The sequence below is a fragment of the Microcaecilia unicolor genome, chromosome 4, assembly GCF_901765095.1.
Source record: "Microcaecilia unicolor chromosome 4, aMicUni1.1, whole genome shotgun sequence".
In the NCBI taxonomy this organism is placed as follows: Eukaryota; Metazoa; Chordata; class Amphibia; order Gymnophiona; family Siphonopidae; genus Microcaecilia; species Microcaecilia unicolor.
Genome location: NC_044034.1, coordinates 65327662 through 65353792, shown reverse-complemented (window position 1 = coordinate 65353792; position 26131 = coordinate 65327662). Strand labels below are relative to the sequence as shown.

Genomic DNA, 26131 nt, shown 5'->3' with positions numbered 1-26131 from the left:
TCATAACTTCTTGCCGCACTGTCCTCATTTGGGTTCCAGGGCTCTGTCCTCTCCTGGTTCTCCTCTTATCTCTCCCACCGTACCTTCAGAGTACATTCTCATGGATCTTCCTCCACCCCCATCCTGCTCTCTGTTGGAGTTCCTCAGGGATCTGTCCTTGGACCCCTTCTTTTTTCAATCTACACCTCTTCCCTGGGCTCGCTGATCTTATCTCATGGTTTCCAGTATCATCTCTATGCTGACGACACCCAGCTTTATCTCTCCACACCAGACATCACTGCGGAAACCCAGGCCAAAGTATTGGCCTGCTTATCCCACATTGCTGCCTGGATGTCCAACCACCACCTGAAACTGAACGTGGCCAAGACCGAACTTATTCCCTTCCCACCCAAACCCACTTCTCCTCTCCCTCCACTCTCTATCTCAGTCGATGGCACCCTCATCCTCCCCGTCTCATCTGCCTGCAACCTCGGAGTCATCTTCGACTCCTCCCTCTCCTTCTCTGCGCATATCCAGCAGATAGCCAAGACCTGTCGCTTTTTTCTCTATAACATCAGCAAAATTTGCCCTTTCCTCTCTGAGCACACCACCCGAACTCTCGTCCACTCTCTCATTACCTCTCGCCTTGACTACTACAACCTACTCCTCACTGGCCTCCCACTTAGCCATCTATCCCCCCTTCAATCCGTTCAGAACTCTGCTACACGTCTTATCTTCCGCCTGGACCGATATGCTCATATCACCCCTCTCCTCAAGTCACTTCACTGGCTTCCGATTAGGTACCGCATACAGTTCAAGCTTCTCCTACTAACCTACAAATGCACTCAATCTGCAGCCCCTCATTACCTCTCTACCCTTATCTCCCCTTACGCTCCTACCCGAAACCTCCGCTCACAGGGCAAATCCCTCCTCTCAGTACCCTTCTCCACCACCGCCAATTCCAGGCTCCGCCCTTTCTGCCTTGCCTCTCCCTATGCTTGGAATAAACTTCCTGAGCCCATACGCCAAGCCCCCTCCCTGCCCATCTTCAAATCCTTGCTCAAAGCCCACCTCTTCAATGTCGCCTTTGGCACCTAACCATTATACCTCTATTCAGGAAACCTAGACTGCCCCAATTTGATTGACTGCACATTTTGTCCATTAGATTGTAAGCTCCTTTGAGCAGGGACTGTCCTTCTTTGTTAAACTGTACAGCGCTGTGTAACCCTAGTAGCGCTTTAGAAGTGTTAAGTAGTAGTAGTAGTAGTACTAAGCCATGTGGCAATGTCTACATGGCTTAGTAAACAGGGGGATAAATTTAATTTCTTGTTGGGTAATAAAAATCTACATCTAGACAAGGATGACACAAATGTGAATATATTTCATTTTTTATCTCATGCATTGTTATGTTCCAATTTTTGGAAGTACACATAATAAAGGACATCAACTACATTTAATTGCACTTTTCTAAAGAGGATATTAACTGATATTTTTTTTCAAGGTACTTGGTCAGAGATTCTTTGGTCAGATCACTTTATTTAACAATTTAATATAGATTGGAGACAATTAGAAAGAGCCAGACCATCACATAAAATTTCTTATTATACAAGAGGAATTATTGATAATGTTGCTTTTTGTTCACAGTTTGATGAAATAAGAGCATTTCGGGAGCCATTACAGTTTATTGAAGATTGGTTTCATTATAGCAAAGAAATTTTGAATAATTTGGCCCCCTATATGGCTTGAATTAAAGTAATCAGAATAAAGTGTATGGGGACAGACTTAAGATCTCAATATGTAAACTTTGGAAGAAAGGTGGGAGAGGGGAGATATAATAGACACATTTAAACACCTATGTGGCATAAATGCACAGGAGGCAAGCTCTTTCAATTGAAAGGAAGCTCTGGAACAAGGGGGCACAAGATGAAAGAGAAAAAGGATAGATTAAGAAGTAATGGTGAATTTGTGGAGCGGCCTCCTGGTGGGGACAAAAAAACATATCTGAATTCAAGACAGCTTGGGACAAGTACATAGGATCTGTAAGGGAGTGATGGGGAGAGTAGATGGTATGGATGGGTAAGCTGGATAGGCCATGTGGTCTTTATCTGCCTATACTTTTTCTCTGTTTCAGACAACAACAGTATGGAATCTGTGTTCTGCATAGGCCTTCTTACCCCGCCTCCCTGCAATGGTTTCCTGTTAGCTTGAGAAACCAAGGAGTGGGATCACAACAAGTGTAGCAGGCAGACTGCACTTCCTTTCTGACCTTTCCTGCTGCTGCTACAAAGTGAGAATGTCACAACAGGCACCTAGGACTGTTTGTGAGGTATGATACTGTCTCACATGCCTCCACCCCCAACTTTGCTCCTGCTGCAGTGCTGGCTAACCTCATCCCTCCAGCAGTGGAAAAGTGAGGCAATACATCCTTCTTGTGTCAGTGTAGTGGAGCCCTTCAGTAGTCAAACTCTGTACAAGATCCTTAGCACTGCTGGTAGAGTCCATCAGCAGTTGAAGGTCTGGAACTGCAGCAATCCGGACGGGGGAGAGAGGGTACTGGACAGGTAAGGAGGTGGGGTGCAATTAGGCAGTTGCCATGGGCTGCCATAGTACAGGGGACCCCAGCAAGCCTATATGAAGGAGATATATCCTGCTTGTGGGCTTTGGGCCCCCCTTCCAACTTTCTGCCCTGGGCTCCAGCACGTTTAGCACTGGCCCTAGCTAGGGAGAAAAACTTGTTGAGCAGGTGCTGGAAGACAGAAAGAGAAGGTATTGGTAATGTAATTGCACTATGAGGGCAAAGAAATTGGGGTGATGCTGTATGCTAGGTAGAATGTAGAAGGAAGAGAGCAAAATGCCATGAGGGAACAGAAATATGCTAAACCAGGAGGATAAAGAGGGAATGCTGGCCACTAATGCTGGATTTAGCTCGTGTTATTTATTTAAGTTAAAACAGTGTTCCTGGATGGCTTGCAATCTTAAGTTTGTACCTAATGGAATGGAGAGTTACGCGGCTTGCTGAGGATTATGACGAGCCGCACTGCAGGGTTCTCTTGTTCTCAGCCCACTTGTCTAACCACCTCGTTGTTTATAGCGTGTTACTGGACGGCCAATGGATGAAAAAAAAAAAAGATGTGCTAGATTCACCGTTACCTCAGACGGGATCACTGTGCGGGGATGCCTGCGTAGGCAAGCTGATCGAGGGCCACAAGGCTGAAGGTTCCCCAAGGATGCCTAATATCCTTCTGGTGGCCCTGGTCATAATATACCGAAAAGCAATAACAAGCCATGTGTCTCCCGACCTCACCCCTTCTTCTTCCGGCTTTGTCCTGGGCTTTCACTGGATTCATACATTTTGTGTCGTATAATCAATGAAATAATCACCTCGCGCCTTGAAGGCTTGTGTGTGTGTGGGCGGCTGCGCCCTGGCGGCGGCGCTTCTTTCTACCAGCCCCAAGATGGCCGCCGGAGGAGAAGGATGCGCTCCACCCCTTCGGCAGCTGAGGCCCTGCCCCTCGGGCCGCTGACAGCCGCTGATGAGTCTCGAGCCGCCGGTGCTCGGCTCGTACGGAGTCGTTATGGCGCCGTCGCACGTCCTCAGGTGCTGCCAGAAGGTATTTGGTTGGGTGCCGGTGTTCTTTATCGCGCTCGTGGTGTGCTGGTCATACTACGCCTACGTGGTGGAGTTGTGCATCGGTAAGTAATGGCGGGACTCTGAGCAGCTCTGTCACCTCTCTCTGGCATCTCACTTTTGGGGGTCTGTTCCCTGGGGTGCGCCAATTCTGTGCCCAACTATTCTTTTAGCATGCAGTATTGACGGTTCACGCCATGGTGTGTGGTTTCAATTTGGGGTCCTTAACTCTGTTTGCTCCTCACTTTTGGAACTGGCCTCAGGGTGTAGTAATACAGGGCCCCCTTTTGCTTATCACCTCTATCCCCCAGGGTGTAATAATGCTGGGACCCTTTTGCTTATGGCTGGGTGGTAGGGTGTAGTAGTCGGGTTGGGAGTCGGGACCCCCTTGGTTATGAGTGCAGTCCCCAGGCTGGGCCTCCTTTGCTTATGAGTATTGGCCCTAGAGTGTACTAACGTGTGGCCCCCGTTGCATATCCAGCACTGTCCCCAAGGCCCAATAACCCACGTGCTGTATCTCAGTGCGTGGGTTATTTCCGCCCCCACCCACCCTTTCCCATCTGGGGCTTGTGTAGTAATCTGTCAGATTTGCCTTCCTAGAGAGCATTGTTTGGGGCTTGCTGTAATATTTTTACATACACTGCACTTCAACGTTTTAAGAGACAAAGAACAAGAATATTATAGCATATATTCAACTGTGCTGACATCAAAGGAGGAAGTTTTGTCGGCCAATCTCTTGGTTTATGACTTTCTACACCACCATCATCTGTGTGGACTTATTATTGGTCAGGAGCAGAGATAAGGAAAGAGATGTTTCCTTGTTTTGTAACAGGAAGTTGGGCAAGTACAATTGAACACAAATCTGGGGGCTTTTTCATAGTCATACTAGAGATGAAAATGCTTTGTTTATTTTTGTACCTAGTAGTAGGGGAATAGGGGTTTAAGATTTAAGCATTTGTCAAGCTTGATGCTGCTGCAATGGTATTTTAGCAATTAGATGAACCTGGTGTGTATCCAGTGATCTATAATCTCTTTTGGTGTCTACATGTTATATGTTATTGCATATTGTAGCATGGTATGAAGAATCTATATTCTGATGCTGCCATTTTTGACTAGTATGGCAATCACAGTATGAAAGTCTAGGTTAGAGCCACCAGGAAATTGCTTTTTTAAAAAGAAATAATTTTATAATTGTAATAAACTGTGCAAGGATATATGTTGTACTTTGGTAATACACCTTCTTCCTGCTGCCTCAGCACACGTGCATTATTGTATAAAACCAAATGGAAACACAGGATATAAATTATTAAATTCAAACAATCGTTAGTACAAGATGGATAACAACAATAAAATAAGACAGCTATAAAATCAAAGAAAACAATGATACATTATTTTAAAAGTACAATAAAAGCAACATGATTAAAACAATCGGAAGTTAAGGTTTTCTTGTTGTTATAATGTTTGGAACATGTTTGTAAGGTACATTATGAGTACTTATATGGGCCATTTGTTGGGATATATGTTGCAGATCAAGAGGAACCCCTCTGAGGGGAACCACACTAAAAAAACAAAGGGGGGGGCATGGGGGGGGGAATATATATATAGATATATAATTTATTGAAACATAAAACAATCGGAAGCATCCTGAATAAAACGTATGACTGTCTGACTAAACCTAAGTCAAGATAGCTCACTAACATTTTCACTGAAGGTGTACAAATAACCACCCCTTAAGTTTACCCTCTAAACTGCTGATAATTTGCACATTATTTCAGTTCTGATGAGAGGGCAATCTACAGAGTGGGTGTAATGCCTAACAGCTGCCTGGCAAATGGCTGATATTTTGCCTAGGGTAGCATATATCCTTGGACCAGTCCTACTGATAGTTTGCCTAGGGTAGCATATATCCTTGGGCCAGCCCTACTATTCTGCATGTTTGTGTTCTTATATAAGGCTATTTTAATTCAGACTCATGCGTAGGTTTTGTGCATGAACTGCTCGTCTCAGGTCCTGCCACAGCATCTCTATTGAGGTCAAGGCAGGACTTTGACTAGGCTAATCCAAAGCTTTAACTTTGTTTCTCCTTCAATAAATGTCAAGTTTTCTGGGTCCTTTGGTGGCAAAGCATCTCACACTATCACACTACCACAACCTTGTTTGGCAATTGGTATGATACTGTAATTGTGAAGTGCTGTACTTGCTGTACATCAAACATAATGGGTCCTGTTGTCCAAAAATTCCACTTTAGACGTCTGCCCATAGAGCATTATTCCCAAAACCATGGGAATTATCCAGGTGTGTTTTTCTAAATGTGAGACGAGCATTTATGTTGCTCTTGGATAGCATCATTTTCTGCCTTGCTACTCTCCCATAAATGTTGTTTTTAACCAGTCATGAACACTGACCTTATCTGAGGGTAGAGAGTCATGAAGATCTGGGAAGTGTTATGATTTCCCGGATGAGTTGTCACTGTGCCCTTGGAGTAATTTTGGTAGGCCCACTACTCCTGGGAGGATTCACTACTGTTCTAAGTCTTCTCCATTTGGAAATAACGGGTCTCTCTCAGGGCTGTGGAGTTCGAGTTGGAGTCGGAAGCAAGTGGCAAATAGTTTGCCTGGGGTTTGGTCAGCCCTACTACTCAACATGTTTGTGTTCTTATATAGTCTAATTAAGCAGACCTTAATTTATAGTGTGGGGAATCTTTCAATATCAGTTCTATACCTTTCCCAAACACAAATTATTCATTTAAATTCTTCAAACTCACTTTTCACAAGTTAACTCCTACTGATAGACATTTAAGCGTTATTTTTGTTAGCTGGGGATCTTCAGATTTTTCAAGAATTTGCACCATGCGGGAACTACGCCCCAAACTATTAATGGTGTTCCTTATATCTTCATTGATCAACCAGTAGAGAACTTTTTCCTCTTTTTTATTTTTTCTTTATCTTAAACGGCATTTCTGTTCAATCGAGATTAATAGTTTGGGGCGTAGTTCCCCGCATGGTGCAAATTCTTGAAAAATCTGAAGATCTCCGGCTAACAAAAATAATGCTTAAATGTCTATCAGTAGGAGTTAACTTGTGAAAAGAGAGTTTGAAGAATTTAAATGAATAATTTGTGTTTGGGAAAGATATGTTCTTATATAGACATAGGGCTGGCTCTAGGCACCAGCAAGGCATGCACATGCTTGGGCTGTCGCATTTCTAGAGTCAAAAAAATTATCTTCAGTAGTGGAGAAAGATAACAGCTAGACAAAAACAAACGCTTCTTCCATTCGGTTAACTAAATTATATGTATGTGGATATAGATTTGTTGTTGGATAAGTTGTATGGGTATGGAATGACTGGAGTGGTATGGAAATGGTTTGCAACCTTTGTTAAAAGGATGCAGTACGCAAGTACAAAGTGGGGGACTTGTGTGTCACAAGTCATTCCAATGCGAAACATCCACAAGGTTCTTCACTTTCAGCGCTGTTATTTAATATCTATATGACGTCTTTGGGATGGGTCTTCAAAAGTTTCAGAGTACATTATAGGATGTATGTGAATGATGTACAATTCTTTTTTTGTGGTGCAAGATGGATTTGAATGGTGGCTTAGAAAGTTTGAGATCTTGTATGGATGAAGTGACGTTGTGGATGAGAGAGAATAGGTTAGCTCTGAATTTATCGATGGAGCTTATGTTTATTGGGAAGGATCAGGAATTGTTGGAGCTGCAGTCGGTAGTAGTAGGAGATACAAGTTTGCCAGTTAGATTGCAAATGTTGTGTGTTGTGTTAATTTTGGATTCTCAGTTGTCTACACAAAATCAAATTCTTTATGTGCTGAGTTCTTCTTTCTTCCAAGTGCATTTACTATCTAAATTGAAGCTGATGCTATCTGCAAGCGATTTTAGATCTGTGATACAGAGTTTAGTATTATCATGGATTGATTTTTGCAGTGCCTTGTATCTTGGAATCGTCAAATCTAGAGTGCAAGCATTGCAACTGATCCAGAATCCTGCTGCTAGGTTGATATTGGGGCCCTCAAGGTTTGAACGCATGATGCTATTGTTGAAACAATTGAGTTGGTTACCTATAAAACTTTTGTCATCCATCAGGCTTTGTAAGCGCTTGCACCTTTGGTACTTTCAGCAAATAATCGTCATTTATCGATCTGGAAGGGCTTTGAGAACTGAAACAGCAATGAAACTTTCTATGGAGAGAATAACAACTGTAAGGTATATAGAAATGCATTCAACAGCATTTTCCATCGCAGGGCAAATGGTGTGGAATAATTTGCCAGAAACTTTGTCGTGAGGTGAGAAAGTTTAGAAAAAGCTTGAAAACTCATTTCTTTGTTAGTGTTTTGCTGACAGTTGCTGTTGTGAGGGATGTGGGGGAAAGTATAGATTGTATTTTGTTTTATTTTATTGTGTGTATTATGTGTAATCTGCTTAGATGTAGGGGAAATAGATATTTAAAAAAAATATTACAATATTATTTTTGTTGGATTGAACAGAATAGTCAGATGTTCAGCACACTTGTAAATTCTTAGCATCAGGGCAAACTCTCATTCATCATTGATCCATTTTTTCCTTATCAGCAGCAGATGAATCCATTAACTGATGGGTTGTATCCGCCTACCAGCAGGTGGTGATAGAGAACACTGAAAAACCATAGTGCCTCTTGGACGGCTAGCCCCAACTGCCTTCAGTATTTCTCTATCCTCCAGCAGGTGTGGATGTAGCTTGATCAGCTCCTGGATTTCAGACTGCCTGGGGTGGCTCCTGTGCTTTGCCAGTTGAGCAGGGGTGTTGTGGCTGGTGGTGCCCACTTTAAAGGCATATAGGTTTACCCATTCCCCCCGCCTCCCGGAGTCCCTCTGTTGCTGCCTTCCTCCAACTTTCCTCACAGCGTTTAAAAAAAAAAAAAAAGCGTGCTATTACTGCGTGGCTGTTCTGAGGCTTTTTCCAGTGATTCTGGTTCTGTGCAGCTTGACCGGAGCTCGTTGAGTCAGTCCTCTGAGGTGAGAGTGGTGCCCAGCTCCTCCGGGGAGGTCCCACGGACGCCGTTCCGATCGGGGTAAGTTTTGGCGCGAAGCCGCCACTCTATTGCTATATTCCCGTCCTGTCGGGCAATGGCTGCTGAGGGAGTTAAGTGCTGCTCCCGTTGTGGTAAACGCAGATCAGCAGCGGGGCTGTGTAAAACGTGTTCCGTAGACGCTCATGCTAGTATGAGCATGGCGAGCGATGTTTCTTCCTGTTCGATGGCGCTGGCAGTGGACGCCATTTTGGAAGCAAATCCAAGAAGACAGGAGGAGCCTCCACGGAAAGTCAAAGCAAAACAGCAAAAGTAGAGGCTGACAAATGCGCAAACCAATAAGGAGATAATATCAAAAACCAGTTTATTCTGAATATTCATATCAAGGACCCGACACGGTCCGTGTTTCGGCGCCAAAGCGCCTGCCTCAGGGGTCACAATCAACTTTCTCTGAGAAGAAACTGATAGGCTTGAATAATTCCTTTATGTATGCTGATCGGTTGGCTGTTCTTTTGTTCTCTATGTGGATTAACTTGTATACATAAAGGAATTATTCAAGCCTATCAGCTTCTTCTCAGAGAAAGTTGATTGTGACCCCTGAGGCAGGCGCTTTGGCGCCGAAACACAGACCGTGTCGGGTCCTTGATATGAATATTCAGAATAAACTGGGTTTTGATATGATCTCCCTATTGGTTTGCGCATTTGTCAGCCTCTACTTTTGCTGTTTTGCCATTTTGGAAGCGCCACATATCTTGACCCTCGCAGTTGCGGAGGAGTCTGAGTGCAGGGGGACACCTCGTTTAGAGGCTATCAGAGGAGCTCCTACATCCGTTTCTCCTAATTCGGAGGCAGAGGGTCAGGGTGAGTTTTTCTCCCCAGTTTGTGCTTCTAATGCGTAAGGCTTTCATGCTGAAAAGAGCTCTGCCGCAGGTGTCTGACACTGCGTTGCATCCTGGGTTCCCTCCGGATGTTGATGCCCCAGGGATGGCTTCAGAGGTTATTTCCTCCCCCGAGCGTTGGAAACACGCTAAACATAGGTAAATTCCCCCTCTGAAAGTGGCGCATATCCTCCCTCTCCCCCCCCCCCCCCCCCCCCCCGGTCGTCTTGTGGAGAGTCTGAGGGATCTGGCAGGCCTTCAGGGATGGATGATCTAGAGGAGGGTGCCTGTTTGCCACTGGATTTGGGTGATCCCAGTGCGGTCCGGATTTTCCACCACGACAAGCTGCCAGCTCTCATTACCGACGCCTTGCAGGCCCTCTCAACTGATGATCCTACTGAAGGCGAGGCCTCTTCTGTTAATCTTAGGATGGTGAGTACTAAGAAGCCTACTCGGGTCTTTCCGGAGCATGACTCCATCCAAGAGCTTATTTCTGCTCAATGGTCTGACCCCGATGGGCCTTTGAAAGTGGCCAGGGCTATGGGTCAGCTTTACCCTCTGCGTGAGGAGCACTTGGCCCCTTTGGGGATGCCTAAAGTGGATGCGTTGGTCACGGTGGTGACAAAAAAGACCACTCTCCCAGTAGAGGGAGGGGTCGCTTTGAAAGACATGCAGGACCGGCGGCTGGAGTCCGCGCTGAAGTGGTCCTTGTCTTGAGGGCGTCTATTTGCAGTTCCTATGCAGCCCGGGCATGTCTTTCCTGGCTACAGCAGGCGGTGGAACAGCCCGCCGATGGTGCAGGCCCCCTTTCTGAGGTTGCCCCACGGATGGAGTTGGCCCTGTCATTTTTGGCTGACGCCCTTTATGATCTGGTCAAAGCTTCAGCTAAACAGATGTCTGTGGCGGTGTCTGCTCGCCGCCTTCTTTGGCTGCTGCATTGGGCAGCAGACATGGGAGAAGTTGGAAATCAGTTCTCAGAATTTCTACATGATGTTCTTCTACAGGGGGTTGAGATCGTCCCTTCTTGGTATGGTTATTGCTCCTGTTCTGGGGCGTTTGTTCGCTGTGAGGAAAGTTTATGTTGTTATACCTTTATGGTTCACTCTGCTTTGGAAATCTCAAATACTGAAGGCAGTTGGGGCTAGCCGAAAAAGAGGCACTATGGTTTTTCAGTGTTCTCTATCTCCACCTGCTGGTAGGCGGATACAACCCATCAGTTAATGGATTCATCTGCTGTGACTAAAGGAAAGAAAATTACTAAGGTAAGAACCTAATTTTCCCATTCCAAGTAGTCCATTAAATTAGTCCATTTGAGACCATTAAATATTGTGCAGTGTTAAACAATTGGAGCTAGACACCACCTTTCCAGTATTATTGTCTATGTTATAGTAGCCAATAATTAGCTTTTTGGATTCTCTCTTAATCGCGTGGGGGGGGGGGGGTGCAGTTGAGGATATTTTATTTTATTAATTGTTTTTGTGCTTGTTTGATTTTGTACTTGGTTCATAAAACTTTAGTAATAATGCTGACATGAATCCATGTTTTGCCATGCGGCTACATCACAGGCCAGTCTACTGAAAACAAATATAACATAGTAAAAAACATTTTGATCAAAAAATATATAATTAAAAATTTTTCCCCAAAAAACATATTTTAACATCCAAGAACAGAAACTGAACACATGGTTCACTAATTAAGTCAATTAGGGGCAACAGAATATAAGGTAAAAATCCCAAACTGTTCTTGTAGTTCAAATAACACTCAACATTACCACCCTCCCATTCTTCAGGAACGCAATAACTTGCCAATGAATTTCTGAAATCTAATGTTTTTTCAGTTCCCAATGTTGCATTACTGGAGCTGCACTATTATGTGTTGTTATCTTAGACTTATGTTCATTAAGACACACTTTTATAGAACGCTTACTCCTGCCTATATAAATCTTATCACTGGGGCATACAATAATATATCACCATGGATATAGAACAAACGGAATCCAAATGAGAATAAATACATCATTGAATTTGAGTGTCTATCCAAGATGGGCCTGACAAAGTACTTAAACGTAATTGACATTGACCACATGCTTTGTGGGAACCAGTAGAAGTATTCAGCCTAATTCTCCCATGATTCTTGGACAAAATCTCTCCTATATTTCAATTTCTCTGATAGACCACAATAGGAGGTTCATTAAAAAATTGTATGCAACTGTAAAATATGCCAATGAGACCAGCTGAGGAGATAAAGAAGAATATGGAAGGACATGTATGTTACTATGAAACACACCAAAACTGCCCTCTCATGTTCGCGATATCTTCTTCTATAATAAAACGCACCTCCAACGTTCTGAAGCTGACTCCGTGGTTTCAGTGAAGGAGTTCGTAAGGGTGTCACATCTCTCTCTGCCCCGCCCTCGCGTCAAAACGTGATGACGTCGAGGGCGGAACAATGAGAGTGCCCCGCCCTCATGTCAAAACGTGATGACGTCGAGGGCAGGTAATCCTACTATATAATGAAGAGCGCAGCACGACACAGGGGGGTGGAAACAGATTAACCAAACCGGCTTCTTTGCTTACAATGGACTACATAGGCTCACTTCCACTTCTGTCTATTAAAGCCTCCTTGGGCAGCTCTTTCTCCATTCCCCCCCCCCCCCCCCCCCCCAGTCTTACAGCTTTCGCGTTTTGCCCGCAGCCTCTCTACAGTGCACGTGGTCATTTTCAGTGCCCTGAAGCGTTCTCCCTCCGGCACCGGCGATTCATTGAGGCAGCCTTCCCAGCGTCGGGCCTCTCCTCAGGCGCATCCCACCTACTGTAATGCAACATCCTGTTTTCCGCAAAGGTGGGACGTGCCTGAGGAGAGGCCCCGACACTGGCAAGAAGGCTTACTCTCTGAATCGCCAGTGCCGGAGGGAGAACACTTCAGGGCTGTAAAAACGTGATGAGAGGAAACCTGATTTTAACAGATCCAGCTTCACTGATTTTGTCATGCTAAGGATCCAATATATCAGAATAAATGGCAGTTTCTCCAATATATTACAAAAAATCAGGAAGATCAAATCCAACCAACCAAGTTAAACCTTAAACTCACTATAGTAAACTTGGGTTCAGAATAATTTATCTTTTTATATATATATATATGTATGCACTTTAAAAAAATGCTAAAGTGTTTTAAATTGTTTTAAATGTGCTCAGACCATACCGTTTACACCCATTATATCCCCAAGAGGATTATGTGGTGGTGTCACAATGGAACCATCATTGCACATATGATGTTCCACCTCCTAATATTTGTGTATGTACATACAGCTGCGCCCAAGTAGATCTTACTCACCAATGTATGCGTATATCTATAATACATATGTATAAGTCATGGACTATTCACATTAAATATTGTTAGACTTGAGCTCAAACCTTTCTGATACATGGATAATAAAACATACAGTTCACCGTTTGTTTAAACCTAAAGGAGGAATATGTTAATTCATGACACCCTGATTTCTCTTCCCCCACATATCTTACACAAACCAACCCACAATGCGATATACACACATATTCACATAATTATTTCACTTCCCTTGGGGTATATTGTGCTCGTGCTTGTGCTTCATTAAAATCACATATCATTCATCCATTCCAATCTTGCCATCAAAATAACTGGGAGTTTCTCCAATATGTCAATTCCTTTGATCCTATCTCCATAAACTACAGTCAGTGAAAACATAGCTTCACCCCTAAGTTACTTAATGGAAGTGTGTAAAGTGTTTTTTTTTCTCACTTTTAAGCAAAACATCTTTCTATTGGTATGCATACGTGGAATGCTTGCAATACAAGGACAGTATGACTGTAGCCAATAGGTGAGTGCTCACACTTCCACACACAGACGCCGCTACACTGTCCCTCCCCACCCCACCCCCAACACCACCATCCACCCACATCATACATAAACTCTCCAAGGGACAATCAACAGACATACATTCCTTCAACCCCCCCCCCCCCCCCCCCAAATCATCATACACACACTCTGCCATAGAGAAACAGCATCTCTGTCACTCACACCCACACACTCCCCTCAATACACAAACTCTAAAATGGAAAATCAACATCTGTATCTCTCACTCAGACACACACACTTCCCCCAACCACCTCCACAACATCATACACAAACTCTGCCACAGTGAATCTAGATCTGTCTCTCACTCACACCCACACACTCCCCCCCCCCCCCCCCCCCACTAAATACACAAGCTGTACCATGGAGAATCACCATCTCTTACTCACACCCACACACACAACCAAACTCCACTCCCCCCCCCCCCCCCCCCCCAAGAACATACACACACTCTGCCATGGAGAGACAGCATCTCTCTCACTCACACACACACACACACTCCCAGCCCCACCCCCATTAATACACAAACTCTACCAAGGAAATTCAACATATCTCTCCGTGACTCACACACCCACAGCCCCCCAACCCCCCCCCCCCCCCCCAAAACACAAACACATACACTGATGCGGAACACCGCTACCATCCCCCCCCCAAGAATGGCAACGCAGATTGGTCATGCAACTCACACACTCCCAACCAAATCAATAACCAAGGCCCTTCCGCTACTGGGCTAAGGGAAAGTTCAGGGGAAGAAAGGCAATTGTCCCCCCTCCAAACACTCTCACACACAGACGCCGCTACCCTCTCCACAACCACCACCCACATCATACACAAACTCTCCAAGGGACAATCACCATCTTTCTGTCTGATACAGACACACATTCCTTCCACCCCCCCCCCCCCCCCCCAACATCATAACACACACTGTGCCATGGAGAAACAGCATCTCTCTCTCACTCACACCCACACACTCCCCTCCCACCCCCCTTAATACACAAACTCTAAAATGGAAAATCAAGATCTCTCTCTCTCTCTCACTAAGACACACACACACACATTCCCCCAACCACCATCACAACATCATACACAAACTCTGCCATGGTGAATCAAGATCTCTGTCTCTCACTCACACCCACACATTCCCCCTCCCCCAATAAATACACAAGCTCTAACATGCAGAATCAGCATCTCTCACTCACACCCACAACCAACGCAAAGAAAAAAAAAATGAAAAGCAACAAAAAAGATATTACATCTAATACAACAATGTAAATTATTCATTAGCATGACAACACATTTCTCCTAACAATCCCTTTCAAAACATTAATTGCAGGAAGCCAATACCTTTCTAGCGCCTGTTTCATTGGTTTCAGAAACGGGCCTTTTTTCCTAGTTGTAGTAATAAGTCTCGCTGAGCAAAACATGCCCTTAAATATGCTTTACGAACCACGGAATTTGGATAACCACACTGTCAAAAAAAGCAGCCTGTTTAAAGTCTGATGTAGAGGAGCATAATCTGTGTAATTACAGAAACTGACTTATTGGGAGGCTAACATTGTAACAAGGATGAAAACTATGAAATTGCAAATAATTATTGCAGTCAGTCTTTTAATGAAACAGTGTAGTAGAAATACACATTATGGAAAATAGAGGGTCTATCTCCCAAAAAAAATCCACATAATTTTAATATGCAGCAGTGAATTTCTAATTGTGATCTAAGGAATTCAGCCACTCAATAAAAACCCTCAATGAGTCCTCCGTATCAGTCCAGGTGAAAACATATCATCCAAAAAGTTTTCATGTTTGTACTGATGTAAAATAAGGTGACCCATACAGTAAATTTTCTTCAAACTGTGCCATGTACAAAGGTACAAAGTGTCCACTGAAGGTGCTAATATAGCCCTCGTGGCTACACCATGTGTCTGCTGGTAAAATGCCCCATCAATCCAAAAATAATTACGCCTAATCATTAAGTAAACTCAGAAGAGATGCAAGGAGTGGGTTGCCGCTTTGTAGATCTTCAGCAATAAGGTAAAATTATGTATCATACCTGATAATTTTCTTTCCATTAATCATAGCTGATCAATCCATAGACTGGTGGGTTGTGTCCATCTACCAGCAGGTGGAGATAGAGAGCAAACTTTTGCCTCCCTATATGTGGTCATGTGCTGCCGGAAACTCCTCAGTATATCGATATCAAAGCTCCATCCGCAGGACTCAGCACTTAGAGAATTACACCCACGAAGGGACACTCTGCCCAGCTCACCACCGCCGAAACGGGGGAGGGGAATTAACCCAGCTCATCCCCACACAAGTGGGGGAGGGGAATCCGTCCAGCTCATCCCCGCGGAGCGGGGGAGGGACACCACACCCGCCGATGCGGGGGGATCTGGCTTATCCTGCAACCGCGGGAGGAGCTGACTGACCCTAACACCGCCGAAGCGGGAGGAGTACAAAGCTGCCCTACAGCCGCACGAAGCGGGAGGGAGTGCCGGCAGAATTTAAATCTCAATCCAGCCCCGTAGAACGGAGGGGAGAGGAATGCAGCAGCTCACTGTAACACAAAACTCGTCTCAACTCTTGAAGAATCCAAGTGAAAGAAGAACTTGAACACGAAGTCCTCCTGAAGTAACTGAAGGCTAAACTTGAACCTAAAATTCAACCAGAATATAAACAGTACAGATATCTGGGAGGGGCTATGGATTGATCAGCTATGATTAATGGAAAGAAAATTATCAGGTATGATACATAATTTTACCTTCCATATCATCAAGCTGATCAATCCATAGACTGGTGGGATGTACCGAAGCAGTACTCACCCAGGGCGGGACATAGAAATCCCTGACCGCAACACTGAAGCTCCAAACCGGGCCTCCGCCCGAGCAGCCACAGTCAAGCGGTAATGCCTGGCAAAGGTATGGGCCGAAGCCCAAGTTGCCGCCTTGCAAATCTCTACCAAGGAGACGGACCCTAAGCCGCTGCAATGGCTTCCTTGCCCATCTTGCCACTGTAGGCTTAGAAGCCTGCAGACCCTTACGAGGACCTGTAAACAGGACAAACAGATGATCCGATTTCCGGAAATCATTGGTCACCTCCAAGTATCAGATGATGACTCGTCTCACATCCAGAAATTGAGAGCAGAGTATTCCTCTGGGTAGACCTCCCTACGAAAGGAAGGGAGACAGAGCTGCTGAATCACATGGAAGCGAAAAACAATCTTGGGCAGGAAGGAAGGCACTGTGCGAATAGACACTCCTGCCTCAGTGAACTGCAGAAAAAGCTCTCGACATGAGAGTGCCTGGAGCTCGGAAACTCTTCTGGCTGAAGTGATAGCCACCAAAAAGACTGCTTTCAACGTCAGGTCTTTCAGAGATGCCCTCGACAAGGGTTCAAAAGGCGGCTTCTGCAATGCTCTTAGCACCAGGTTGAGATTCCACGCAGGCACCACTGAGTGCAGAGGAGGGCGCAGGTGATTAACTCCCTTGAGAAAGCGCACCACATCTGGCTGCGAAGCCAGGGAAGCACCCTTCAGGCGGCCCCTGAAGCAAGCCAGAGCTGCTACCTGAACTTTCAGGGAACTGAGCGACAGGCCTTTGTCCAGACCTTCTTGCAGGAACGCCAACACTGAAGAAATTGGAGCAGTGAAGGGAGAAAGTGAGCCTGCTTCACACCACGCTGCAAAGATACGCCAAACCCTGGCGTAAGCAGTAGAAGTAGAGCGCTTCCTCGCTCTTAGCATAGTGGCGATGACCTTGTCTGAGAAGCCCTTCTTTCTCAGACGCTGCCGCTCAATAGCCAGGCTGTAAGACCAAAGGGGGAGGGATCCTCCATCACCACGGGACCCTGATGTAACAGGCCCTGCTCCACTGGCAGCCGCAGAGGATCGCCGACTGAGAGCCTGATCAAGTCCGCATACCAGGGACGTCTGGGCCAATCCGGACCCACCAGGATTAACCTGCCGGGATGCTTTGCCACCCGGTCTAGCACCCTGCCCAACATGGGCCAGGGCAGGAACACATAGAGAAGCTCTTGTGTCGGCCACTGTTGGAGAAGAGCATCTACTCCCAGGGATCGAGGGTCCCGTCCTCTGCTGAAAAAGCGCGGCACTTGGCAATTGGCCGATGACGCCATCAGATCTAGGCTCGGCTGGCCCCAGCGCTTCGTGATGACCAAGAACGCCTGAGCAGATAGCTGCCACTCTCCGGGCTCCAAGGTATGGCGACTGAGAAAGTCCGCCTTGACATTCATGACTCTGGCAATGTGGGCCGCTGAAAGCTGCTCCAGGTTCGCTTCCGCCCACTGGCATAGATTCATAGCCTCCTTGGCTAGAGGGGCGCTCTTGGTACCTCCCTGGCAGTTGACATAGGCCACAGCCGTGGCATTGTCCGACAGGACCCGTACAGGCTTCAACACCAGTATCGGGATGAACTCCAACAACACCAACCGAATGGCTCTGAGTTCCAGGAGGTTGATAGACCACTTGCCTCTGCAGGAGAGCAGAGCCCCTGCGCTGTCCTTCCCAAGCAGTGGGCTCCCCAGCCCATCAAAGAGGCGTCTGTCATGACAACAATCCACTCCGGGGTCACCAGAGGCATTCCTGCAGACAACTTGTCTGTCTGCGTCCACCAGCTCAGCGCCTTGCGCACTGCTGGGTCCAAGGGAAGGCGCACAGCATAATCCTCCGACATCGGAGTCCAGCGCAGCAGCAGAGATTGTTGTAGTGGTCTCATATGAGCCCTGGCCCAGGGCACTACTTCCATCGTGGCCGTCATAGAGCCCAACAGCTGCACGTAGTCCCAAGCCCGAATAGGAGAGGCTACTAGGAACTAGTCCACCTGAGCCTGAAGCTTGACAATCCGATTGTCTGGCAGGAACACTCTGCCCACTTGGGTGTCGAATTGAACTCCCAGATACTCCAGGGACTGAGTCGGGCGCAGCTGGCTTTACTCCCAGTTGATGATCCACCCCAGGAAGCTCAAAAGAGCAACCACCCGGTTCACAGCTTTGCCGCACTCTGCATAAGAGGGGGCTTGGATCAACCAGTCGTCCAGATAAGTATGGACTTGAACTCCTGCCTTCCTCAGGAAGGCCGCGATGACCACCATTACTTTGGAGAAGGTCCGCGGAGCAGTAGCCAACCCGAACGGGAGGGCTCTGAACTGAAAGTGTCGGCCCAGTACTGCAAAACGCAGAAAGCGTTGATGAGGAGGCCAGATGGGAATATGCAAGTACGCTTCCTTGATGTCCAAGGATGCCAGGAACTCTCCTGCCTTCACTGCCGCTATAACAGAGCGGAGGGTCTCCATGCGAAAGTGCCGAACTTTCAAGGCCCAATTGACCCCTTTGAGGTCGAGGATAGGCCGTACAGAACCTCCTTTCTTTGGTATCACAAAGAAAAAGGAATAACGTCCCTTGCCAAGCTGATTTTCTGGCACCGGAACGACCGCCCCCAGGCGGATCAGATTGTCCAAGGTCAGCTGCACTGCCACAGCTTGACCGGAGACTTGCAGGGAGAGAGTACAAACCCGTCTTTTAAGGGTCGGCAGAACTCTAGCTTGTAGCCGTCTCTGATGACTTCCAGCACCCAAGCGTCTGAAGTTATTGTGGTCCACTTGCCCATAAACGAGGACAGCCGTCCTCCAATCTGCACTGAGGCGTGGACCAAGGCCCCGTCATTGGGTACGAGACCCTGGGGGAGAACCGGAGGGAGCACCTCCGGGACGGCGGTCTCTGCGAAAGGAATGCTGCTTGGGGGAGAAGTTCCTCTTGAAGGAAGAGGGGGCAGAGGAGCCCGACCTGCCCGGGCGGTACTGATGGGCTTCCTGAAACCGTCCTCTGGAGGTACCAGGGCGAGTACTAGCCCGAGCCCTGACCTCTGGTAACTTCTTGCCCTTAGACGTGCCGAGATCGGTCACGATTTTGTCCAGCTCGACCCCAAAGAGCAGCTTGCCTTTAAAAGGCAATCTAGTCAGGCGGGATTTAGAGGCGTGGTCAGCAGACCAATGCTTCAGCCAAAGCCACCGCCGCGCAGAGATTGTCTGAGCCATGCCTTTAGCTGAGGCTCTCAAGACATCATACAGCAAGTCTGCCAAATAGGCTAAGCCCGATTCCAGGGCCGGCCAATCAGCCCTCAAGGAATGATCCGAGGGGGAAGCCCGCTGCACCATAGTCAGGCACGCCCTGGCCACATAGGAGCCGCAAACTGAGGCCTGCAAACTTAAAGCAGCTGCCTCAAAGGACGACCTTAAGGCCGCCTCCAATCTTCTGTCTTGGGCGTCCTTTAGGGCCGTGCCACCTTCCACCGGCAACGCCGTTTCTTAGTCACCGCAGTGATTAAAGAATCCACGGTAGGCCACAGAAAGGCCTCACGTTCACTTACAGGCAAAGGATAGAGGCGGGACATAGCCCTAGCCACTTTAAGGCTCGCTTCCGGGACATCCCATTGAGCCGAAATTAAGGTGTGCATGGCATCATGCACGTGGAAGGTTCTAGGCGGGCGTTTCGTCCCCAGCATAATGGCAGAGCCAACAGGGGCTGAGGGAGAGACGTCCTCCGGAGAGGAAATCTTCAAAATGCCCATGGCCTGCACAAACAGGTTGGGCAAATCCTCTGAGCTAAAAAGTCGCGCTGCAGAGGGGTCATCCGCTCCATCCGAGCGGGGATCCGTCTCCTCCAAGGAATCCGCAAAGGACCGTTGGGAGAACTCAGCTACGCTGCCCTCATCTACATCGGAGGAGACAAAGTCCTCCAAGGCCTGGGAATCAACCCGAGGGCGTTTACCTCCGGGGGCCTCAACCTCTTTACCTGACGAGGGAGCAGGGGCAGCGTTCTGCATAAGGAAGGCCTGATGCAGCAGCAAAATAAACTCGGGGGAGAAACCCCCCAGACTGTGCACTTCCGCAGCCTGGGCAACAGCCCTAGACGCACCCTCAACCGGCGCTCGCAAGAGCGGGGGAGAGACATGCTGCGCATCCAAGATGGCGTCCGGCGCGACACTCCGCGAAGGAGCCGCGCGGGAAAAACGGCGCTTAATTTTAGCCGCCTTTGTGCCGTCGCCCAAATTAAGGGCGTTCATGGCATTAATGTCTCCTACCTCAAGGGCGGCCCAAGAAGAAGCCGTCCGAGCCGCGTGGCCGGCCAAGATGGCGGGGGATGGGCGTTTATGGCGGGAAAAACCGCCACCCCGGAGGAAGGACCGGGACACTCATCGGTCACAAAACTGTCACCCAACAAGGGTGAATCAGACTTTAAGACCCCCGCATCCCCTCTAGAAGCGCCCAAGCGATCCGGGGAGCGACTCTTTACGCCCTCGCCCTCCGACGCCATATGCCACGAGGAGATAAATCGGGGAACCCCCTGCCCGCTATAAAAAGGTAAAAATTATCTGCTTTCCGCTCCGAGCTGTAACGACCTGGTGTCCCAGTGAGTAGCTGCAATGAACGTTTAAATAAACGTCGAAATAAACGCCTTTAAGGACGTTCAAAAAATTTTTTTTTTTTTTTTTTTTTTAACGGAGCCAGCGGGAGGGGGGGAGAAAAGGAGGGACCTGGCACCACCAGGTTTGCACTTGCTCAAAAGAGCCCTCAACCCCAGGCACTCAACAAAACCTAAAAATTAGGCTTGGAGGCCTAGCCAGAGCTGCTGCTGTGTGTGACCACCACCTGCTGAGATAGAGAACATACTGGGGAGTTTCCGGCTGCACATGACCACATATAGGGAGGCAAAAGTTTGCTCTCTATCTCCACCTGCTGGTAGATGGACACAACCCACCAGTCTATGGATTGATCAGCTTGATGATATGGAACTTCCAATGCTGCCTCCTGTGGGATGGCTTTATATACAGACAAATCGTGACAGCAGAGATATTAATTTGATCCTTCAAATGATGTAACAATATGGTATGAATCCTGAATAAATTATTTAACCTTCTTTATCTCTATTTGCAAAAAATAGTCAATAAATCTCAATATTGTCTCCACTGTCAACTCTGTATTTCAACCACTAGGTCTTCCTGGTGGTGGTTCCTGATTTTTATGTATCTTAGACAAGAAGTATATAATTGGAGTAAATGGAATCCGTTCCCTCAAAAAAATCTGCCTCTTTCTGTGTCAGCATACCTGTAGCCAAAGCTGGAAACACCAAATACACATAGAAGACGCTTGGACAGTTCTTGTGTAAATTCTAATTAATGCCAGTTAGTGTCAATTGCTTGTTAAGTGGCAATTATCAGTGCTGATTGGTTTGTAAAGTAATGCAACTTAAGTCGCACTATATAGAATCCCAGGGATTGTAACTTAGATTTGTACTTTTTTTTTGTCATATTTTGTGGTGTGTTTTTATAGCCACTCTTTATTCTAGTCCGGTCATATATTGGCCCTTAGAGGGATCTTGACTGACTAAAGTTGATAGTATGGTCCTTGCTTTGTAATCTGTCTTATAATTACATGATCTGTGTTATAATCGTAAACTAATACTTAGCGGTCCTTTTTCTAAGGTGCGCTGATGGATTTAGCATGGTCTATAATAATAATAACACATAGTAAATGTTAAGAAACCCATTTTATACCTGTGGGTTTCTTGGCATTTAGCGAGCGCTAAATCTGTTAGCTTACTTTAGTAAAGGACCCCTTAGGTTTCATGTGTGTATTCTTGCTGCTAATGAGTATTATGTTTATTATCTTCCTTACTTGTACTGTTTCTCACCTTAATAGCTAATATTTCTTCATTTTATATTGATTTTATGTTATGCATTGTGTCATGCTTTGCATTTCGGGAAAGCATGTAATAAATGATTTTGTAACTGGATCAAAGGAAGAAGGGAAAAGAATCTGTCATGTCTGAAAAAGATGCAGGGGATTTTTTTTTCTGTTCAAAGAAGGATCTCTATTGTTTCTGCCACTGTGGAGCAAAGAAGAACAATAGATTCCAGCAGTACTGTATAAGGAATGACCAGAGGTCTGCCAGCTTTTGCGGATGATATTCTTGTCCATCTAACTAATCCACAACACTCGATGGCTGTGCTTATGGACCTTTTTCAAGAATATGGTGTTTATGCAGGTTTTTGATTATATTGGAGGCATTACCTTCCTCTGATTTAGTGAAGCGGCAACGAGAGGGGGGTCTTCCTTTTACAATGGGTACAGCAATCTTTTAAATATCTGGGTGTTCAGTTTGTCCACAAGTGGCCTTTACCATTTACATATTACCAAATTACTTACCACTACGGAACACCATTTAATTCAGTGGGTGGATCCACCAATATCACTAACAGGTAGAATAAACCTTGTCTGGATGATTATTTTTCCTAAATGGCTAGATGTACTGCAGACATCACTGTTGCGACTGTTACAGAAAGATCTGAGACGTATAAACTCTTTATGTTCTAAGTTTTGCTGGGCTAACAGGAAACCTAAAATGAAATTCTCTTTTTTCCTAGGGAATTGGAGGCAGGGAAGATTGGGTCTTCCCAATTTGCACTCCTATAATACCGCCAGTTTACTTAGATATCAACTCGGGCATTCGGCACACACTCAGACGTCCTATCCCCTGTCCCCATCAATACCACTGCAAGCCGTATGTTCGTTAGAATTGGATTTATTTTGGCCGCAACCAGGTACATCAATACATTATAACTTGAACGAAATACATTATAATTTTAAATAACCATTATGTTAACAATTCTACCGGGGTACATAGCTTCTAAATGTAGATGTATATTCTAAGCCACAGGTCGTGCCGTCCCCAAGCCCCTGTGGCTCCTCTATGCTGTCTCCTCAAGCACACGCAGTCACTTGATGCTTCCTGTTGAAGGAGGCACCTACCACATTTATCAAGCGACGATCTCGGCCTTCCGGCCGTCGAAGCCAGGAGACAAGCTGTGTCCATGTTGCTTCTTTATTACAAGGCTGCTAACCTGCAAGCCTCACATTTGCATAAACTTGAAGTAACTTTGCACACAACTCTTTCTGCAGCAGTAGTTACCCCAAACTTGTAACTGCTAGGTATCAAGCTGCTGTGTACCCCCCTTGCTGGCTGTGCGAAAAACATTGTAGCCTAACGCCACAGGCCACGGTAACGAAACCTTGTTTGCCGTGGTCCCCCATCCCTCCTGTTTGCAGCCGTGCCCTAATGTTATGGCTTGTATGTAGTCTTGGATATCTGAATTGAAGATGTCAAGTCCTATGTCTGACAAGTGCACTCCATCGGCCCGGTACAGGCCCGCACAGGATTCTGCTAGCAAGTCGTGCGTAATCGTATGGCCCTTTAGTGTACACATGAATCTTGCCATCCACCGGTTAATTTTCTTTCGGGTGTTATCCAGTGCCCTATGTGATCGCTCCCCTCTCCACACTCTCCTCGGGATGATGTTGGACCAAGCCAAGTGTGACTGCGGCAACAAGCATGCCAGCTTTAGGATATCGTGCTGCATATTTTTCACTAGCAATACACTATTGACCAACGCCAAATCATTCCCTCCCAGATGCACTATTATTGCGTTTGGCGCTGGGGTGGACTGTAATGTCCATAGCACTGTTGGCATTAGCTGTGCCCAAGTCATCCCTCTCTTACCTAACCATGTGATGGCTACTTTATCTGCTTGAAAGCCCAGGTTCTCCCCGGTCGGTCTTATCGCTGCCCTTCTTTGCGCCCAGTGTACATACGAGTGACCGCATATCCAAATCCGCTGCTTCACATTTCGGATACCTGTAATACAATATAATGGGAAGTAACATGTTAGCACAGTGGAAGGAATTGACAGAAGTGATTGGCCTTCATACATTTTCCGGGGATGCCTGAACGGGTCTAATGTAACGCTTGTATACATTAGATCGCCAGCAGCCCAGGCGCTTTAGGGCCTCTGTGGATACTCCCCGTGCCGCTGCTAGCTGCCCCAATCCTAAATGAGTGGGTACTGTACATGTCTGTCATGCCTGCCTTTTCCACACACCGTTGCAGCACTTTGGTGAATTGGAAACGAGTTAATGGTGTCTTATCTGCGTGAATCAGGAGCCAGCCTGCACATTGTGGTCTGTGGTTTAAATAGGCTTGAAGGTTCATGACGGGGCATGTTTGATGTGCCTCCCTGCGGTGCAATATAATGTGAGTACCTTTTGCCATTTGATCCGTTTTGGATTTGCGAATAAGAAGGTCAATTGTTGGTGCTGTGCTGGCCACGTCACGTAATAGGAGGGCCATGTTCTGTTGGGCATGCTTGGATTTCGCCACCAGCTCACTGATGCGCAGAGCACCATGAAAAGCTAATGAGAAGGCGCATTTGAATAGGCGGCCCTCGAACTCACTGTGACATACCTCCTCTAGTGCAGCAACCTTGTCTGGATGATTATTTTTCCTAAATGGCTATGTACTGCACAACAAACTGTCAGTGGAGCAGCTCAAACTTATTTATGCTTTAATAAGGGGATGTCTCATACTGTCACACAGGCACTTCTTTTTTGTGCTTCCTTAAAGCCTCAGCTTTAGTGACTCAGTTATAATCATCGACTGCCCCCAACTGCTGATAGTGCTGTCAACCACCTCAAAATAAGTGTTCTGCAATAAATTAATCCATATTTCAACTGTGCTTATATAACAAAAAGTTATGTACTGCATATGTACTGTAGACATCACTGTTGTGACTGTTACAGAAAGATCTGAGACGTATAAACTCTTTATTTTCTAAGTTTTGCTGAGCTAACAGGAAACCTAAAATGAAATTCTCTTTTATCCTAGAGAATTGGAGGCAGGGAGGATTGGGTCTTCCCAATTTGCGCTCCCATAATACCACCAGTTTACTTAGATATATCTTAATGTTTGGCTTTTTTCTAGTGAGCGCTGTACACCTCTAGCTGTTGAACAAGCTGCTTATGCTCCTTACAATTTTTTTTCTCTTTTACATACTCCACTTAAGAAACTGCCTTCTCATGTGTCAAAAGTCTTCTGTTACACCCATTAAGAGAGGCCTGGAAAGTTTTGATCTCATGTCTTGGGGAGAACCCATCCATTACGGATTTGCTCTCGTAATGTCAGCTTTGATTTGGATCTCAAGAATACTGCTTTTTTGACCTGGGAAGTTGCAGGCTTTACATTGTTGGAACATACAATTGTAGAAGATAAATCTCTCCTCCATTTTGAAGACCTTCAAGCACATATAAGAGAATGATGGAGGAACAGATATGCATATTACCAGCTCAAGCATTAGATTTAGCACTTTCTTAACCTCTGCATGGGAGCTAAAGTACAGGCTTTTTTTCAGGATATCTGAGGAGGAGGTTTCAATTTCAGGTTTACATAAAGTGCTTACTAAATTGAAGGTAGTTAAAAATATGGAAGACATGACAGATGGGAACATGATATTGTTGGAGGATTGGGAGATGCTTAATAATATTAACGGTATTCCGGGTTTAACCACTAAGGCTGATTTTAGGGAATGTTACTTTTGTACCTTACATAGAGCTTATGCAGTCAAGTACAATTACATAATTCTGGTCATATTCAATCCCCTATTTGTGGTAAATGCTTAAACGTAGATAATACTCTATTTCACTCCTTTTGATCATGTCCTTTAATTAGACAGTTTTGGAATGTCATCGTTCAGTACATATTGAATATAACAAGTACAATTGGATTCACCAGTGAATCTTATCCTATATAATAATTCTCACCTCCAACGTTCTGTCTTGCTGCCTGTGTCCGTGGCTCCTTCGGAGTTGGTCTGCTAGGCTCCGTAGATCAGGC

The 26131-nt window shown here is 46.0% G+C and overlaps 1 protein-coding gene across 1 annotated transcript in view; it reads left to right on the top strand.

The window, feature by feature from the left end:
* The first annotated feature begins 3472 nt into the window (after positions 1 to 3472).
* Positions 3473 to 26131, top strand: part of ZDHHC20 (zinc finger DHHC-type containing 20) — a 170555-nt gene continuing 147896 nt past the window's right edge. The window contains 1 exon segment of the mRNA XM_030200304.1: positions 3473 to 3672. Coding sequence (XP_030056164.1) covers positions 3513 to 3672 — 160 coding nt within the window. The 5' untranslated portion in view covers positions 3473 to 3512.